The sequence below is a fragment of the Curcuma longa genome, chromosome 7, assembly GCF_044706935.1.
Source record: "Curcuma longa cultivar G26 ecotype Majalengka, Jawa Barat chromosome 7, ITB_CL_G26_1.1, whole genome shotgun sequence".
In the NCBI taxonomy this organism is placed as follows: domain Eukaryota; kingdom Viridiplantae; phylum Streptophyta; class Magnoliopsida; order Zingiberales; family Zingiberaceae; genus Curcuma; species Curcuma longa.
The window spans coordinates 11,636,560-11,657,078 of NC_133867.1; the positions used below are offsets into that span (position 1 = coordinate 11,636,560).

The 20,519-nt window shown below is 35.1% G+C and overlaps 2 protein-coding genes across 2 annotated transcripts; one reads left to right on the forward strand and one right to left on the reverse strand.

Annotated features, from left to right (window-relative positions):
• Positions 1-2,929: 2,929 nt before the first annotated feature.
• LOC141831880 (putative receptor-like protein kinase At5g18500) lies at positions 2,930-7,450 on the reverse strand. Its single transcript, XM_074719296.1, has 8 exons — positions 7,414-7,450; positions 6,208-6,861; positions 6,009-6,113; positions 5,676-5,798; positions 5,222-5,392; positions 4,966-5,095; positions 3,767-3,976; positions 2,930-3,210 (listed from the first exon to the last, which is right to left on the reverse strand). The coding sequence occupies exons 2-8, from the start codon at positions 6,840-6,842 to the stop codon at positions 3,091-3,093; spliced, it is 1,494 nt and encodes a 497-aa protein (XP_074575397.1). The 5' UTR covers positions 6,843-6,861; positions 7,414-7,450; the 3' UTR covers positions 2,930-3,090.
• Positions 7,451-10,419: 2,969 nt separating this feature from the next.
• Positions 10,420-16,033, forward strand: LOC141832675 (serine/threonine-protein kinase haspin homolog). Its single transcript, XM_074720134.1, has 15 exons — positions 10,420-10,438; positions 10,522-10,651; positions 10,740-10,814; positions 11,024-11,120; positions 11,207-11,856; positions 12,286-12,409; positions 12,497-12,612; positions 12,808-12,919; positions 13,789-13,881; positions 13,960-14,021; positions 14,122-14,252; positions 15,060-15,130; positions 15,200-15,252; positions 15,721-15,787; positions 15,908-16,033. Exons 1-15 carry the CDS (start codon positions 10,420-10,422, stop codon positions 16,031-16,033), a joined length of 1,926 nt encoding a protein of 641 aa, XP_074576235.1.
• The last annotated feature ends 4,486 nt before the right edge of the window (positions 16,034-20,519 follow it).

Here is a 20,519-nt window from a genome sequence, read left to right on the forward strand (position 1 = left end):
AATACTTTATTTCCCAAGATATTTCCATATCGCTATCGGAATATCATTCAGTTTAACTATTTTTTTATTTTGCATTCCATTTAAAGTTTGTTCTACTTTTAAAGTTTGAATTTTATGATAAAAATTTAAATTTTTATACTCATGTGACCTATTTACATTACCTAAGTTAAGTTGATAGTCTAAACATTCATTAAAAAATTGATAAAAATATCTCTTCCATCGCTTTTTTATTTCCACATCAATTACTAGTACCCTATTACATTCATCTATAATACATTTTATTTGAAAAAAAAATCTTTTATTTCCCTCTCTCTCGCTTTGACTATTCTGTAACTATCCATTTTTCCTTTTTTGTATTAAATTTTTGATATAAACATTCAAAAGTTTCAACCTTAGCTTCTGATTTTTTGACATCTTTCTTGGATAATATATATATATATATATATATATATATATAGTTTTCTTCATTCTTAAAAGTATATAATTCCTTATAATATGTTCATTTTTTCTTCATTTTCTCTTGTATTTTTTCATTTTACCATCAAAATTCTTTTCTTGGTGGTGCATGTCTCTTTGACTCATCGAGTACACTCTTTGCTACTATTTTCAATTTTGATATCATCTTATCTCATGTTGTATTCAAGTCGCCGAATATGTCTCTTAATACTTGTACTCTTACCCTCTCCTTAAATATATTTTCCTTTCCATCCTTTAACTTTCATCACTTAATTGTAGGAGTCATGCATATTTATCATCTATGAATATTATGCTTGAGGCGTATATCCAATACTACTAACCTATATTAGGTAATTAAATTTTCTCGTAGGATGACTTTGTAATTTTTACAAATCTTTCTATCATTTTTTTTAAACTATAAGAAAGTCATTTTATGATTTATTATTCCCACTTTTATATGTGATCAAGTATTCTTCTCTTTTAAAAAAAATATATTAGCTAATATAAATTATATATTATCACAAAATCCAATATAATTTTCCCTTCTTCATTTCTTGTTCCAAATTCATAAGTCTCATGCACCCTATCATATTCTTCATTTTCACTCTTATATACTCATTTAGATCTCTTCTTATTAAAATTATTTCGGTTGATAGAAATATTTTATAATATCTCATTTAGGGTGTCTCAAAATCTAAATTTGATGTATTCATCTAATCTTAATTGAGATGTATATATGATAATTACATTAATAGTTTCTTTCATCACCATTATTTTGAGAGGTATAATCATATCCCCTTTTCTAATGACTTCTACTACTTCATCCTTAAGTGAAATATCGACAACAATACCTACTTCATTTCTTGTTTTACTCTTTCCTATGTATCATAATTTAAAATCTAAATTCTTTATCATCTTTACCTTCTTTCTTATCTATTTTATTTCTTGTACACATAAAATATTAATTTTTTTCTTAATTATTGTATCTACTATTTCTATTATTTTATCGGTAAGTGTCTTTAGATTTCATGTTTCAAATCTTAGACAATTAATTTTCTTATAATATTTATTCTTACCCAACTTATGATGTGAGACCTGTTACATATTTAACACTATACTCAATTTTTCATAGAGATGCAACGGTCCTTGTTAAGATATTACAGTCGAACCCTACAACTCATTCATTTCGAAGAACATCCTAGCATTAGCACAATAGTTTGATTGATCCATTCATTGAATATTTGTCTGAAAGTCCATACTAGTTGGTAACCTAACGTGCAATTCTCGTCCTTTTTTAATCAAGTTTGGGACCGACTTTAACGGGTTTGACGACAGAGAATTTTAATTTTATAAAATAGTTATGAATTTTGATTTTAAAAATAAAAAAATATGTTAAAAAAATAGAATATTAAATTTGAGTTTACAAATTTCTATTATTTATATAAAGTATGTTTTTTTTAAAATAATCACTTCTATTAATTTTTCATAATTTTTAAAAAATAAAATTTGAAGCTTTCTTTTGATAATAAAAATAAAAAAAAGTGTTCGTGCAACCATTTTATAAATAATCAATTTAACACCTCTTATTTCTAAAAGATCCAAAATAACTTCTTGAGAAATGATAGACTATATGAAAATGCAGCATGACACACTATAGACCTGGGTCCACCTCCATGTAGTGTAATGTATCATGCTGTATTTTCATGCTGCATTTTCATACAGTCTATCATTTCTCTAACTTCTTTTTAAAAAATAAAATTTAAGCCAAAATTTAATGTTTTAGAAAAAGTAAAAAATAAAAAAATATAGATTATGGTTATTTAGGATCTACAATTTATAAGAATTATATAATATACTTTACACTAAATATATCTCTAACATCCCTTGTTAAACATGAAATAACTATACAAAAAACAAATTTTAACTAAGATTTTATATTAAAACCATGCAACCATCCATTGGAAATATAAACAATAATATTTCAAAAGATATTCATAGTCAAATCTTACTTGAATGTGAAAAAAATTATATAATTTTGAAAAAAAAATATCATGATTTTTAAATTTTATTTTTCTCTCTCTCTAATGGTATCTAGTTTGATAGCTTCTATTCAATTCAAGAAAACTAAATGAATTAGAACTTGGATTTATGTTGGAATTTTCTCAAATAATCTTATTTGAATCAAAAAGTGAAATCAAACCTTAAAAAAAACAAAAAGATCATATGTATCCACACCCGAATAATTCTCGAGGTAGACGATCTTCCCCTGATTCTACCACTAGAAAAATCCAGAAACGCGAGCAACCCAATGGTGTAGTAGCCCACATGTCTTAATTTTCGAACACGATGATGAATTCTTTGCCACACAAACATAGTATTCTTCTTAGCACATACATAGTTTCATTTAATGTTAACACTAAATTGGATCCCAATGCGTGTTGTCAACTTTTACCATGTACACAACCACATAACACACTTTCCTAAAACAATCTTAAATCTATCACTCTGTAAACAACTTTGAGAAAAAAAAAATACAATGAACACAGGCAAAGTTGATGCCCTCTAAAAGTCTAATCAACATTTTATTTAAAATATATATATATATATATCCATATCCTAAGCATTGTCTGCACTTTAGTTGTCCCTCCTATCATTTTTCGGGTTCTCTCTTGGTCCTTTGGATTTAGAATCAAGATCCTCCCGTTTTGTTTCAGAATCTCTCTTTGAAACTCTATTGTGCCGAGGCCTTTGATCCTGTAAATCATTAAAATATTGACTTAATCATCTAAACTGAGTTTGTTAGATATGAAGTATCGATGTCGTTCGTGACAATGCATGCATAGATACAACGGCTTGTACTCACAGTCCAAGATCACAAAGTCTGAACAAATGATAAGAGCAGTTTTTGACAAACAATATTACTCAAAACTCACACTAGTGTCTGAGTTAGAAGTTTTATCTCCATTGTATCAGCAAAGGCGAACCAGACTGACTGGTAGAAGATTTCGCAGAAAGTCAATACTATTGTGGAGTAGGAATAGATCATGCAGAAAATGTAGTTGACATTCAAACTGTTTAGGATGAAAAACATCTTAGGATGTTCTATCTTGAGTAACACATGTGAATGATGGATCGAAAGTAATGTGTTGATGGATTGAGAGTAAGTTAGACAAGCCTTTTGAAGACCATTACTAAAAAAGAAATGAACTTAGCTCAAATCATGGGGCAATTTATCCTCTTCACCTTGACTGTCACTTTTATCTACTATTTATATTGTACGGTATTGAACTGCGAGATTAAAAAAGCGAACCTCGTTTGATTTAGTATTCTCCTGTTCCAGCATTTGGACAACCTGCCCCATTGTGGGTCTCTTATCTGAATCAAGATCAACACATCTCAATGCTACTAAAAGGACTTTTTTAAGAGCTTTAGAAGTTGGCCTAATCGCTATGCTTGGATCTACCACTTCTTCAGAACGACGGTTGGCAATCATCCATTTAAGCCAGTCAACAAGATTTACCTGTAATCATACCATGAAAGATTTTAGTGAGGAAGGTTAGGAAAATGGCTGAATCGGACTGTTGATTTTTGCATAACATACTTAGAAACTTGTATTAGTTTCCACTCTTTCACAATTTTGTCTCTGAAAGATATTTTATTTCACTAGTTGCAGTGAACTAGTTAGCAAAGATCATATTAGTGCAGGTGACAGTTATAGATGATTCATCTCAAAGAGTTGATGCATTAGTTCTGTGAGATTCTTTATGTTGATTGACCTACGATAAAAGTTTGCTGTACTCAAAGTATCAGTAATACGGCAAACTCTTGATCCTAGAATGTAATATGGAAAGTTAACCAAATCAAAATTTACTTTGTTGAAATTTCCTTCCTGTGTTCTACAAGCAGTCCAGAATAATTTTCCTAAGAATTTTTGAGTGGTTGAATCATAACTTTCTACTATGGTAATCACCAAATTTCTGAGATAAATAAGTAGGCCTTGTTAATAAATATCTTTTCCGGATAACAAAAAGAACAATAAAAATCTTTCAGAAAGCTGTTAAACACATTATATTACATTGGAAAAGTAAATCAAGCATGAAAAGCTTCTATTAAGGAGAAACCAAGGGATTTCAAGTTAAACTAGTAAATGCAAATCTGAGATATCTATCAGGTTGCTGAAGAAAAACTACCCTAGTAGCTTTGGGAGTTAGAAATCCAATTCACAACAGGAATTGGAATTAATTTTTCACTTTTGGGGTACTCTGCATGTTGTTTAGTGGTGTGTAGACTTCAGCAAATCGTAGAAAAAAGGGCTGGGGTTGATTCATTTTCTCTGATACATGCATTTTATCTGGTTAGGATGGAAAAGAGAAGAAGGTACAAACATAACCAGGTAATAGTTAACATTCTTTCAGACCATATTTTAAGGTTCCTAAGCACAGCTGAATGATGCTGTTTTGGACTGCTTAATTAAACAGTAGACATTGTCATTGTCTATCAGTGTTCTACCTCATCAGGAGGACGTCGATAGTCGACTGGACCCCTCCCAGTAATGGCCTCCAGGAGAAGAACACCAAAGCTGTATATGTCACTCTTTTCATTAAGGCATCCAGAATTTGCATATTCTGGTGCAACATACCTGCATGAAAAAAAATATTATGATAGTGGATAACATTGTTTTTGCACTATGCCTTGAAATTAAATAAGGAGTTTTGAAATATTTAGCAACTATGAAATAGTTTCACATTCTAGCTAGAATATTTACCCAAAAGTGCCCATCACGCGGGTAGTGATATGGCTTTTCCCAGCACCCAATAGCTTTGCTAAGCCAAAATCAGACATTTTGGCATTAAAGTCTTCATCGATCAATATGTTACTGGACTTGATATCCCGATGAACAACTTTTGGCTCAACAGCCTCATGTAAATAGGCAAGCCTATCAATGTACATAAAGGTTTAAAACCACAAATATACAACAGTGAGTCTATCTCAATGAATAAATATGTCAAGGTTGAAAGGTTTGATTAGTAAAGACACACCAGAGTTTTAACTATAATCAGAAATATTTTTTATATTACAAACATATGTATATAGCATTTTGATTTTTGTAAAGTGTAATGATTTACCAAAGAAGCCCAATCCAACAGCAAAATCCTTTGACTTAGGCATGTGTAAATGGAAAAGAAAAAGTGAGAGCAACCTTCAGATGATTTACTTACGCTTTAGCTGTTCCCAAGATAATCTTGATACGGGCATCCCAAGTAAGAGAACCCTTTTGTTCTACAACCCCATGAAGCCACTGTTCAAGATTCCCATTATTGACATACTCATAAACCAGCATCCTGATCGTTTGTTAGACAAGATAAAGTTAATGGATCACAAACATGTAACACTTATGAGACACAATGAAGAAGATTCTTTATTTCGCTCGTTAATCTGAAACTAGAACACTTGTAATTGAAAGACAATGCAATTGGTTTGATCCACTATTGTCAGCAACTTGTCAAAGTTTGTGTGAGTGAATAGAGATTTCATGTCAAAAAACTTTGAACCTTTGAGTGCCTTCCACACAGAATCCAAGGAGCCGAACTAGGTTCTTGTGGCGAACATGACCAATTGCTTCAACTTCCACCCTAAACTCTTTCTCTGCTTGGCCACTAGAATCCACAATACCACAAAATTCTTAGGAAATGAAAAGACAATGGTTAAGAAAACTTACAAAATAATCCACATTTATTCGCATCTACTTACAAATTGTTGAGAAGCCTCTTGATTGCTACGGGAGTTCCATTGATCAGCTTCCCCCGATAAACAACTCCATAACCGCCCTCACCGATAACATTATCCTTTGAAAACCAATTTGTCGCAATTTCTAAGTCTCTTAAGGTGAACCAATGGCCCCAACCTAGGTGAGAAAACTCTGGAACAACAGCTGGGTCTGCAGAGTGCTGCCTGTTTGCCACATCCATCGCTGTTCTTCCAATTTGAGAGGATTTGGAGCTAGTATGTTTCTGGACGAAATATAATGAGCCAAAATTGCTATTGTCTTCACCTGGTTCTGGTTTTCCCAAGTCCATACCCTTGTTTGAATCATTGTCACTAGAGCCATCGTAGACTTTAAGAAGAGCAGAATCATCTTTTATGGGCTTCTCAGTTGGAACTTCCTCAATGTCTCGTGTAAATGCAGGTATCTCAGTGGTGGAAAAGTAACCAGAAGCCCTTCTATATCTTCTTCGGTTCTGGCAACAGACACACATCAACAACAGTGATAGTGCACATAACAGGACAGCTCCAAAACTAATACCAATTATCTCCCACACTCTGAGGCCAAAAGGACTAATCTTTCTCGATAGGTGATCAGAAAGAGAGGGACTGGGGGATGACATGTTTTTGATGACACGCTATCTGCAAGAAAATAACAGGTTGAGATGAAGCTAAATAAAATCATGAACATGGAGAAATCATGGCCACTTGAGAAGATAACTCGTGGACAGATGTTCCTAGCACCTTTAAATTGATACAAGATGACAGAAAATAGGGTCACTGTCCAAGAAAACAACTATGCCAGAAGCAACAGTAACTGCAATTTCCCATATGAAATAAAAACAAAAAAAGGGCTGAACTTTCACCTGTCATAGTCTGCTAGTCACGCCAGAATCGAAATAAAAGTGAAAAAGGCCGAGTTTTTGTGCATCTCCTGACCAAATTAATCACGGGGAACGCAACATACGATCGCGGCCAAATAAGCAAGCAAAAAATAACATGATTGTGTAAACGCAAACATCAGAAACATATCTCAAAACACTAGAATCCGAGACGGAAGATAGCAAGCGACGGCAATGGGAAAATCAATCCAAAGAACAAGAAATCAGGCGTCCATAACCCATCGAACGAATCAGAAAACATTCATCGGAACATGACAGACAATCAAAAACCCTAACTTGACAATCACCCTACCTCCAAAATCTTAACTTTGAGGGGCGGACTCACCTCACCTGCTTATAGCCTTATACCTCCTCGGCCGCCAGCCCCCACACTTCACGGGAGAATCTACGAGAGGACTTCCCTGGGAGATCTCATCGCAGGGGAGTCAGTGGTTGGCTTCCTCTTCTCCCGGCAGGTGAGGCGACCACAGGTCATCCCCTTCGAGTCGCGGCAGGTACTTGGCGCATTGTCGGCAGCGAAAGAAGCAGCTGCTGTATAAAAAAAGAAAAAGGAGGAGGAGTGGCGTTCTCTCACCTTCTCCTTCTCCTCCTTGGTTATCTCACATGAGAAGTGGGTTCGCACCTCGCAGGGCAGGGCGGTTGGTAGTGATAATAACAGAAGGAAGAAGCGTAGATTCTAAACCAAGTAAAAAAGCAAGAAGCCATCTGTTAAAAATCAACCTCTAGATCTTACTATCCAGTTTCAGTAAATCGAGGGCAACGTAATAGCCGATAGGGATAGTTGAGTTGAGTACAATGATCGCTGGAATTGTGTGAAGTTAGGTAATATCACTGCATGATCAATTGTAGTTTTCGATTTACCTTTTCATATATGATTGTGGAGCTGAGCGTGTGGAGCTGCTAAGGTGGTAGATTTTATCTTTTGTAGAAGAGTTAGGTACGATATAACAAAATTACATAAGAGGACAAGAGTTTAAATCTTAATACAATATCCTCCTGCATTATTATCTTTTTCGATTTACTTTTTCACATATGATCATGAGATCGATAGTTAAGGTTACGAATTTCACCTTTTTTACGGAACCGAAGAGGGCAAGTAATAATCATTTCAAAAAAAAATGATAATCCCAGTTAGTCGCATGGACTCAATCCCTGGGGGTGACCGGTCCGGTCCTACGAAAGTTTTCTACCGGCCACCAAGGTAAATCGGGAAGCGCACACAGCGGCCTACCCGGTCCGGTCTCACGGAAGTTTCCCATCGGCCACCAAGGTAAAACGGAAAGCGCACACAGCGGCCTACCCAGATGCTCAGCATCCTTTGATTGCGATCCTCATTTGGAGGAAAATTCCTACAAATATGTTGTAGCTGAGGATCGAATCGCGGGTACTTAGGTGACAACTTGGATGTCCTACTGCGGCACCATCACCCCGGGGACAAAGTAATAATCATTTCAGTAAATATGGCACGTGATTCATGAAGTCTATTGGTCATTTAAAACCCCATAATTGAGCATGGGCCCCGTTCCTTTGGAGCGTTTTATTGACCTTTTTGCTCGGTTGAATCTGCGCGCAGCGCCACGTGCCCGATTCTCATTGCAGCAAACTTTATTTTTTAAAAAAATACAGTTTATTTGAATGCAATATTAGAATTGTCCGGGGTTTAACTTGAATATTTGCTCCGAATCAATGCTGACCTAATTAATAATTTACCATTTTTATGTTTTTTTTTGTTAAGAGAAATCTGGTGCATTAGATTAATTGTTACAAAAAGGACTAAATGACTTCCTTTATAAGGAATGCCCCGTGTATAGTGTGGGGTAAGAGACCTGATATTTTATCTAAGTAATCAAAATTTAAAATTTACTTTATTAAAAAAAGTTTGAAATTCGTCAATCCAACGATCCAATACAATCAGTTCCATAACTATTTATAAAAAAATAAATCAAAAAATTACAATTAACCACAATGAAAAAGAACCTTAACTTCATCAAAAATTCAAAATTTACATAATATATATATATATGCGACGTTTGAATAACTAATTATATTGGGATGTCGCATCTATAGTTTGAATTGTAATTATGATGCATTGTAGAGTATTTTTTGAAATAAAAAATTTAGGGCATTAACGGCTAGTGAAGAGTCACTCATACTTTTGGATTTATTAGAGGAAGATCACCTGTCTTCTAAGGGTGTCAAGAATGAATTTGATTCGAAAAATATCGAATTAAAATTGGGAATTTTTGTGTTCAGATTGAATTCAAGTTTTTGGATTGAGTTGGGTTCGAATTGATTTGGATTGAGAGTTAAATTAAATTTTATTTTAAAAATTAAAATATTTTGTGTATATCGATCAATAGCAGAAAAGTTAATATAACAATCATGAAATAATGATGAAGTATTGAGATAGAAATGAAGAATTGCTTGAAAAAATAATTTAAAAAATTTAATTAAGTTGGTCGAGTTATTCAAGTTATTTAAGCTCGGATTTGAGTTTGGGATTTTTGGTCGGACTCGAATTCAAATTGAGATTTTTTTTTATAATATGGTTATTTCGATCCGAATCCATTTGACTCATCAAAATTGACATCTCTATAGTATTGTTGACACCTATATCGTCTTTAGAATAAGTTGAGCTCAAATGACAAATACCTCAATTATAAAAAAAAATAAAACAATAATAAGAATAATAAATGGAGAGGCCAACTTGCATGATGTGATTTGGACCGATTGTTAAAAATAATGGCCATAATTTTGGTAGGTGGAGACAAGTAATGCAGTTGGCACATGTTTATCTTGACAATGTTCTTCACCTAATAATGCTACTAATAATTCTTTCTACACTTTTAGTCCTTAAACGTCATGGCACCTCTTCGATTAATTCATCGTATTTGACTCAACTATTCATACATATATACATATAAATTAATTAATTCGATCGATTATTAAATTAATTAAAATTTTCATACCAATCGATTGATAATGCTATTGAATAGTCAAGTCAATCCAATTTATCAATCGATTAATCGAATTGCGTGTGCAATTTAAATAATATAATTGACGGTTGATAATATAGTAATTGAGTGCTATTGATTCGATTTAATTAATTTAATCGTATTTAAAATTTTAAAATCGAAATCAATCGATTTTTTAATTTAATTTGGCCCTGAACTTGTTGGGCCGTAAAGGCTCTGTGTTGTTGGGCCCAAGCCCAACTTTCTTTTTTTCTTGAAAGCATCGTCTTCAAGAAGGAGAAGCCCCTTTCAAAATCTCCCTCCAATCTACGCTACGCCGACCGATGGCTTCTCCAACGACAGGTGCCGATGAAGGAAATCTCTCTTTCTGTGTCCTCCTTCGCTAGTCTCTTCCATGTTTCCTTCCTAATCGTCGCTCTTTCCAGGCGACGGAAGCGATCTCTGGGCGGAGATCGTCTCCCAAGGGGAGCAACCGCCGGCAGCGCCTCAAGTTGCTGTGGTTTACGAAAGAAGAAGGAGAACGGCCTCGGATGCGAACCCTAAGCAAGTGCAGATGTGAGAATCAGTTGCCGCTGCGTCGATTGCATTCCCCGACACTTAAAAGTTTTCTGGGAAACTGATCATTTTTTTTCCTATGAAAAAGTCGACCGAGCAGGGAAGGCCGAGTGAGCTTTGCCCCGACCAAGAGACCTAGCTGGAATCGATCCCTTTCCACCAGGTTTTTTATTTATCTTTGTCGTTTGTAGCTTCTGCACGGGTTGGTTGTTTTATGACTTGAAAATTGGTATCTTGAACTTTGTTATTTCCTCTAGTGGTTGGGGCTGTTGCTTCCCATTACATGGAGAGAGAAAAGTTCTAGCTTGTGCATTATTATGACTTGAGCGCTACATAATCTAGTGTGTTTTTTTTTTAACTTTCTTCTTATAGAGGACGGGAAAGTATTGTTGTCGCGACGGGGGTAAATTTTAGGCCCCAAGTCAAACAAAGAGGAGCACCCAAGAGAGGGAAGAAAGGAGGCAGAGCAGTATGAACTTAAGCGTTCCAATTTAGTTTAGTAAATTGAATTGAGACCAAGGAAATTTGGTTTTTATTTCATTGGTTTGCTTGCAGAAGAAAACTGGCCAGGATTCTCCAGATTTTACAAAGGAGAAGAATTACTTCCTAGAGGTCGATTCCTTTGAGTTACTGGAAGAGAGTCCTTCGCCTAAGAATTTTAGCACCTGGACCATGGGTGCAAAACAAGTTGCGGTTGTGCATGATTTGCCCGCCATTTTAGAGAGATGGAAAATCTCAAAACTTGTTTCGCAATGTGGCTCTTCACAACATTTATTCAAAATCATGGAAACGCCATTTTCAGTTCCTTCTGTACTTGGCAGTTGTGGTTCCTCCAACAATTTGACTGATAAAACACCTGAAAGGGATTTGAGGACAAAGCTTCCGTCGAAGTTTGGTTCCTACAAGGAAAGCCATAAACCAGAACTGATTTCAAATAGTTCAATAAAAAATTTGGTTGATAACAGCATTGTGGCTTCCTTTGATTCACTTATCATAAAGGATAACGAAGTAGAAAATGGGATCTGTGAAAATGTGGAAATCTTGCAAGAAGGGCATTTCTCTAGTGAGTCAAAAAAAGCTACTCAAATTGATGCATCACAATTTAAGACATCCGATGGGGAATATTTGAAGGCATTTGACCAACTTCTGATGATTTGCCGACAGTCTGCGCCAATCAATCTTGGAGAAGTCTTCTCTAGACACTGGTATGCTCTATTTTCTTCAAGTCCTCTGGAAATTATCTATTTTCTCAATTTCCTATGGCATTTGTGTTTGCACTTCTTTATTCTTGAAACTTGAAGGGGTCTATCAATTACTGGGTATTTGCTAGGGCCTCTACATATGTTTGTTTAGCTTACTGAAAATACAGATTGCTGGCAGTGTTCAGTACTTTGTTTCAACGTGGTTATGTGTGTTTAATAAGGACATCATCTTCTAAACAAAAGATCAGCAACTTACATTGTCTTTGCTTTTGTGTCTTAATTGCCAGTGGTGAAGATGCATTTAACTACAACAATCTGATTGTTCACCACCTTAACATGTGTTTGATCAGTTATTTTCTTCACTGAAATTGAGAACTATTTCAAGAAACTGCTGGACAATTGGTTACTAACACTAATATCCATTTTCCACAGTGAGTTGAGCAGTATTGTCAAAATTGGTGAAGGCACATATGGAGAGGCTTTCAAAGCTGGTGAAACTGTTTGCAAAGTAGTACCTATTGATGGAGATCTGCTAGTAAATGGAGAAGTTCAGAAGGTCTGTAAAAGTATAGTTGATTTTCTTTGATATTCAAACTTTAAAGGGTTATACTAACCAGATTTGTGTTTTTTTTTGGGGGAACAGAAATCTGAGGAAGTGCTTGAGGAAGTTATGCTTTCTTTGACATTAAATAGTTTAAGGGGTAGACAAAAGGAAACTAACACTAAAAATGCATGCTCTGGCTTCATTGAAACAAAAGAGTACACTCCCAACTCTCTAATTTACTGTAATATGAAATATTTGTTGAAGCATATTTTCATCCTTGAGTCTTGATGATCGTCAAGCATAAGACTGGTGAAACTTTATGCTTATCGGGCTCTCTTTTTATTGTATATTCACTTTTATATAAAAGTAGTGTTTTTATTATTATTTTGATTTATTCTTTCTCTCTTCAGTTTTTGCATCTGCCAAGGACCCTATGATGATGGATTGATTAGTGCTTGGGAAGATTGGGATGCAGTGCATGGTTCTGAAAATGATCATCCCAAAGAGTTCGTGGAGAATCAGGTTTTTTACATCTTTTAGAAAAATAAAATTTTGGATATAGATTATAAACAACAAAAATATTCTTATTGGTTATCGCTAGCCTTGTACGACTGTTTTATGAGCAAGCATTGTTATAGGAACAAACATATCAATGTAGTGCTACAGATTAGAAATAGCAGTTTTAGTCATGTACCAGTATATTAGTAGGTTTGAGATTATATAAATGTGTTGTGATCACATTATTCTATAGAGAAGAAACCTAATTTTCAACACTTGCATTACACAATTGTTCATCCCTTGCACACACGTGCATCATGACATACCTAGAATTGTGCTATGATCATTTCTCCAAGCCGTGCAACTTGATCCCCCCTCTCTACATCTTCGTGTTACTCTCAAGAAGCCTCCTGTTGCTGATCCTTGCCATGACTCCTTTTCCTTTGCATGTAGTAGCCCCCTCTCTGCATCAATCTTTTACACCTATGTTGCAGGTAACTAGAACATGAAAATCCAAGAAATAAAACATTCCAACAATCAGACAATCATTTATATTTCAAGCAATCCAATATTTCATTAATGTATTAAACATGTTGATTTTAACTATCATGTCACTCCATCTAACATGTCATTTTGTCCAAAAAAAGTGATGAGCCATAAACTTTGTTATGTATTATCTATAATTTCATCAAACCTCTTGTTGGAACTTTGTTTTTGTTTTGGTGTGTGATTGTTGAACATGATAGATATCTATGATTCGACTCTAGAGAAACTATTACAAATAGTTATTTTGCTCTTGCATTATTATTTACTCAAATATTATTAGGCTTGGGTGCCATAGATACACGGATTGTAATCTTATTATTCAATTAAGATAACCCCAATTCCTTCAGTGCTATATAGTATTTGTACTGGCTGATGGTGGGAAAGATCTGGAAAGTTTTGTACTAGTTAACTATGATGAGGCTCGAAGTTTATTGGTGCAAGTAAGTCATTTGTTCTTCCTTTCAAATGCCATTAAGTTGGATTTCCAATTATTTACTAATTTTACTTGACTATTGTAGACTACTATTGCTTTGGCTGTGGCAGAAACTGCTTGCGAGTTTGAACATCGAGATTTGCATTGGTTTGTTTATTTTTTTTATTTCAAGCAATTTGATCAAAATCATTATTTTTATTCTTGTTAGATCTGTTTCTTCTTTGCTAGCCATATATTTATTGTGCAGGGGAAATATTCTTTTAACTCATACAAAAGATATTTCAACAAATTTTACTCTTCATGGAAAAAAGATGAGAGCTAAGACATTTGGGTTAGCTATATCAATAATAGATTTTACTCTCTCCCGTATCAATACTGGTAAGTATTTTACTAATGTTCTAAATCCCATAATGTATTATGAACTTTTGTTTTTTTATCACGGGGTAGAAAATGAGACTAGTTTCCATGTTGCCAGCATAGAGGACAAAATAACTCTTTGCATTCTGATCTTGATGCTTGATTAATGGGTTAATTGCTTACAGCTATAACAGTGACACAAAATGTAAGATGCAAAAATAAACTTAATCAGATTTTTATAAAGTATGAATTGAACATGCAAATCAATTATTTTAAATTGCAAAATGGAAATGTTTTCTTCCAAAGCTTTACTAATTTCCTTCGGCTTGATTTTCATTAGGTGCAACAATTTAGGAGGCCAATGTAAGAGACTAAATATTCAAAAATAGTTGATATTTCTTTTATTGATATTAAACCTTTAGGATACCATCTTTGGGAACTCTTACTATGATAAAAATAGTTCTTTTTTTATTTGTCATTTTGAAAGGAGATATTGTATAACATTCAGATGGAATTTTAGACTCTTGCTTCGTTATTCATAGTAGAAGAGCCAAGTCTAATATTAATGAAATAGGAAACACTATTTCCTTTTGTGAAAATTGTTCTCTTTTAGTGCCTTGTGCTTATTTAAATAATTAACTGAACTCATTTCATTGCAATTAGGATAGTTGTGTGAGTATTGCGACAATCTCTTCCACAAGCAACATTCAAAAAATGATGCAATGTTCAAAGAAGGATTTACAATAATTTTCACAAAAATTATTATTGAATTTTATTTTCTGCTTGTATGCGAAAAAATAAAATTTAATGTGTCTACCATCTTAACAGGCGAAGCCATATTATTTCTTGACTTGTCTGCTGATCCTGGACTCTTTGAGGGTCCAAAAGGAGATAAACAAGTTGGTAGCAAACATCATCTCTTTCTTTGCTTAGTTTAATTATTTCACATAACTTAATGTTATTGCCAGTTTGAAACGTACCGCAAAATGAGAGACTTAACTGAAGACTATTGGGAAGGAAGGTAAAATTAAACTTGTGGAAAAAAATCAATTATTCTTTACATGTTGTGTCATCCTTGAAGTTTGAATTACAAAATAAGACAGTTAAGATCTTTCCCACATACTGAATGAAACCAGGAGCATGCATCCCTTAGCAATAAACTTTCAAAATTCAATGCGCTTGTAAATTAAACTAGTTGACACTTTCCGCTAGAACATTTGCATCAGTCTATGTTTGGAAGGCAAAATCACTAGTAGAAATTTTAATTTTGTCACTAGTAGAAATTTGTTGCTTGACGAGTCCATAGTGCTTCATGACAAATTGAGCAGACTATGATTCATTTAGCATAAAGATCAAGAAACTTAATCTACCACAAATAAAATGGCTTGTCGCCTAGAGCAGCCATCATGAAAATAAACTAATCAGCGATGTTATAACTGTTCTGAATTAACATCTTCATGTATGTACTATGCAAATTCTCATTTCGCAGTTTCCCCAAGACCAATGTTCTCTGGTTAATATATCTGGTGGATATCTTGTTGACAAAGAAATCATTTGTAAGTTCAGTTATAATTTTCTAATAATCCTCTCTTATTTTTCATCTTACCCTCTAGCAAAGGATGACAGAAACGATATATATAGAAATCCAACTTCTTAAAACACCTTGTTTCTGACAGAAACGAACAGCAAAGGATGAGAGAGATCTTCGTTCTTTCAAAAAACGCTTGAATGAATATGGATCTGCTACAGAGTCTCTTTCCGATTCTTTCTTCAGCGACTTGCTGATCAATGATTCAGAATGAGCTTCCATAAACCAATTGAAGTTTATATGTGAGTATGCGGCAAGCTAATAAGTAAGCTTAGTTTACTATTAGATGTTTTCCGAGTATGCTGTTAAATGTTTTCTGACCTTTAAGCTCTCAATTTTATCTACTTGCTTAGTTATGTTGCATCGTGCCTCGTGCACATGTCACAGTTCAAGAAGTTGAAATAACTAACAAGCACACTTGTGCTATCTAATTTCCAAAGTGATATCTTTCTTTTCAGTCTAATCTAGGAAGGGCCACCATCCAATTGCTTGCTTGCTATTAAGATTATGGGAATTGGATCCTTTTCAGAATTCTGTAGTCAGCAAATGCCAGGAGCTTATGAACTTGAGCAGAAACTGCTGTATATTTATTTTCCCTTGAGCATTTTGTCAGAACAAATCTCAGATGATGCTCATTATTTTTCAGTAATACAGACAATTTTATGTCCTTTCCAGTGATTGAAATTGGTACATGATAATTTGAGTATCAAGTTAGCTTGTGTCGTGTTCGGTTCTCTGAATAAAAATAAAATCATGATTGAATCCTTACATTTTACATGTTTAATTAAGTAGTGCATATCAAGAGAGACAACTTTCAAAGGTTAAGTTTGAAGCTAATATAACAGTAGGTTTGATGGGTTAAGCTTATCTTTCCAATAACACACAAGTGTTTGGGATTATAGATGAATCAATTGGAAGTTCGTGAATAAGCTTAAGTATCCAGTTTGATAAAATTTATAGTAAAAAAAACATAGCTTAAACATTATTAAGTTGAATAAATTTATTTCTTTTTTTTTTATCCATTTGATAGTTATTTCATCGCCTAAATGTGTTTCTTTCAAGACCATTCTCATAACCCTCTCTCTTTTGAAGATCTCTAACATTTGATCTTTATCCCAAATTTAAAATTAAGAACATCTATCAACATTCTTTGGCCCTCTCTATCAAGATCCTCATCACAAAAATGACTTAATATTTAACATATCGATAGTGATGTTGAGTTTCTCTATGCACGTTTTAAAATTTTATTTTGATAAATAAATAGCGTAAGTATAATAATCTAAATTATTACAATATGCACATCAAAAACTATACGTGGATACACACACGTGCAGACATAATCGGAGAAATAGACGGTATAAATAAATTATACCTATTGGATGACGTGAAGCGGAAACGACATCAACCAACAACCTTCAAAACAATTACCTTTACTTGTATCCACGTCGAGATCTCTGTGAGACGATTTTATTAAGTTATGTGTGGTGTCTCTATTTCGATACTAATCAAAGGAAGGAGACAAAACGATCCGTGATAGAATCCACGGTTCAATTCGGTATTCGACAGCTCAAAACAACCCAACGATACGAAACGAACTGAACGAAGGCAATGAAGTCATCGTTCGAAGGTCGGATGCATGTTGTCGACAAGGGACAGCAGGTCTAATGGCATCAGAGTTCCGACAACAACATTTGCTCGTTGGAACAATAGCCAAAGGCAGTGGAAGAAGAACCTCGTGGCTGAAACTCTACTATTCGACGGTTGTTCGGCACGACTGAAGCTCCCTTGACAGGGTGGTTGGTTAGCTGAGGGAGTTGGCTTGTCGATGGAGAGGGGAAGGTCGAAGACATGCTTGGATGACCCCTACACAACCAAAGGTGGTCGGCGGCGACAAGAAGAGGGGCGGTGGCATGAAGAAGAGGAGGGGTGGTGGCAAGAAGATGAGGAGTAGAAGAGAAAGCATAACCCTTAGGTTTTATATGTTGGTGCCCCGGTTAGTTTTGATGTGATCAACCAGATTAAGTTAGGTCCTGTGTTGTTCTAATCCCTTTGCTAAGTGTGCAGGAACTTAGGTACGGAGGAAGTCGAGCGTAAGACGTAGCGGACGAGAAGGGTTGCGCGGGGAAGTGAGCCGACGGGCTCGGTGCAATCCGAGGGACGCGGAAGCTACGGAAGAGTACGCCGGTGGAGCGAGAAGGACGTGCGCGACGTCCGAGGGACGAGAAGCCGGGAGGAAGCACGCTCGAGGGGCAAAAGGCCGGAGTCGGGTTCGGGTGAGCCTAACTCCGGTTGGCCAGAAATCACCCAGAAGATCTACCTACAAAAAGTCAACCAAGTTGACTTTGACCAAGTCAACATTTGACTTGGACCAGGCTTAATTGGAGAGTGCAACATACATGGCTTAATTGGAGATTAATTAACCATGTTGCATGTGCAACATGCATGGTTTAATTGGAGATTAATTAACCATGTTGCAACGTTAAACGTTGCAACGTGCAACGTTGCATGGCTTAAACATTGGAGATTTTTTTAAACGTTGGAAGGCATGGCTTAGGTGGATTAAACGTTGGAAGTTTGAAAGCTTTGGAAAGTTTTAAACGTTGGAAGAAAAAGGATAAAGTTTATCCTTTTATCAAATCAATGTTCGAGATTTAAGATTATCTCCGATCAACGATTAGGATCGCATCAACGGATCAACGACCAAGAGGAAGTTCATCTACGATCAACGATCCAGATCTATTTTCTTAGGTTATAAATAAGACTTAGAGTTCTAGAAGTAAAATCATCAATTACTTTGTATTCTTTCTCTCTAAGTCTCTGTGCTACAATTGTAAAGGCTTCTCCGCCTAAAGGAGTTCTTATTGAGTGTTAACTGCCTTGGAAGCAACGATCCAGTTGCAACCAAGTTTTTTTTAAAAGACTTGTGCGATTCTGCCAAACCGTCTATTCACCCCCCTCTAGCCGGTCCAACCCGATCCTACAAGTGGTATCAGAGCGAGTTCGCCGCAGAAGGACTAACCGCCAACTGCAGCACCGTCAACCAAAATGGTCGGACCCGTCATCTACCCGCCAAAATTCGAGGGGGAGTTCGCCGAATGGAAGCGCAAAATGGAGGTATTCTTCACGACAGAATTTGAATTATTTATAATAATGCAGTCTGGTTTTGCAGCTCCCATAGAAAAGGATTTAACCAAATGGAGCAAGAAGGACCAATCTGATTTTGTGGCGAATGGAAAAGCAGTTTACCATCTGCTTTCTGTACTCCCGGCGCAAGAGGTCAACCGAATCGGTACATACACATCTGCGAAAGAACTCTGGGAAAAATTCCTAGAGTTACACGAAGGGACTTCGGAAGGCCAAACTCGCCAAAAGGGACCTTCTCCGAAACCAACTGACCAACCTCCGGATGGAAGAAGGCGAAACGGTAGCGCATCTGCACTCGAAGATAAAAGGTTTGATAACCGAACTGACGAATCTCGGGGAAAAGGTAAGCAACCGAGATTCGCTGAGGTACGCACTTAATTCGTTCCCAAGAAATTCTGATTGGTCTTCCTTTGTCGATTCATTTTTTATTGCTAAAGATCTCGAGACAACTTCGCTCGAGAATTTATTTTCAACATTTGAACTTCACGAATCAAGAATTGTAGGAAGTCGAAAGGCGAACGGTGTAGCCCTGAACGTGAAAACAACGGAACCAGAATCGGCGTCCTCGGATGATGAAGAAGGAGGAGAAAAAGGATATCTGGTAAGAAAATTTAAAAAATTTATTAAATCTAATCAGTTTTCAAAATTTCAGGGAAAGAAGAGATCTCCAAAAAGGAGGACAGTAAAATGCTACAATTGTGACGAAGATGGTCACATAAAGGAAAATTGTCCTAAACTAAAGAACAAGAAGAAGGACTCCCAGGCAAAGAAGAAGAAGGCCTTGAAAGCAACTTGGGATGAGACGTCTTCCGACGAGTCAGAAATTGAGGAGTATGCTGGACTTGCTCTAATGGCAAGTCATCAAGAGGAGGACGACGAAGAAAACACATCCGGATGAGCATCGATCAAGGGGGAGAGTCATCCGATGAAAGCAGCAGCGACGATGAACCACTAAGTGATAGGTATGACGACATGGTAAGTGAGGTATGCAAACTATCTCCTAACGAATTATTTTTTGCTATAAAATCTCTTTTTAATAATTTATGCAAAAATAGAAGAAAACTTTTGAATTTGAAAAAGCAATTATCTACATCATGTCCATTAAGCATGTTTGATAATTTAAAAAATAGAAATGAAAATTTAGAAAATTTAGTTGCGAAATTGGAAATTGATATTACATGTCTGCGACAGAAAAAGAATTATTATACTCAAGGGTTAAATTGGTATGTTAAAAATCATAAGGGTCAACTTAGAAAAATTCTCAGAAATTATGTACCCCCAAAATTTTTAATTAACCCGGTAGATAGGAACTTATTTTGGGTTCCTAAATCTTTTTTAAACTGATTTTTTATTACATATGTATTTAGTTGACTAACTTTTTTTTATTATTCATTATTTTAGAAAATTCAGTTCGATTGGTTTTTGCTAAAGAAAAATTGTGTTTCTATTTTTCCTCAATGCACAGAAATGTCATCTTTGAAATTTTTTCAAAATTTTTTGGAAATTTTCTCAAATTCAAATTTTCTTAAAAATAGATAAAAATTTTATTTCTCAAT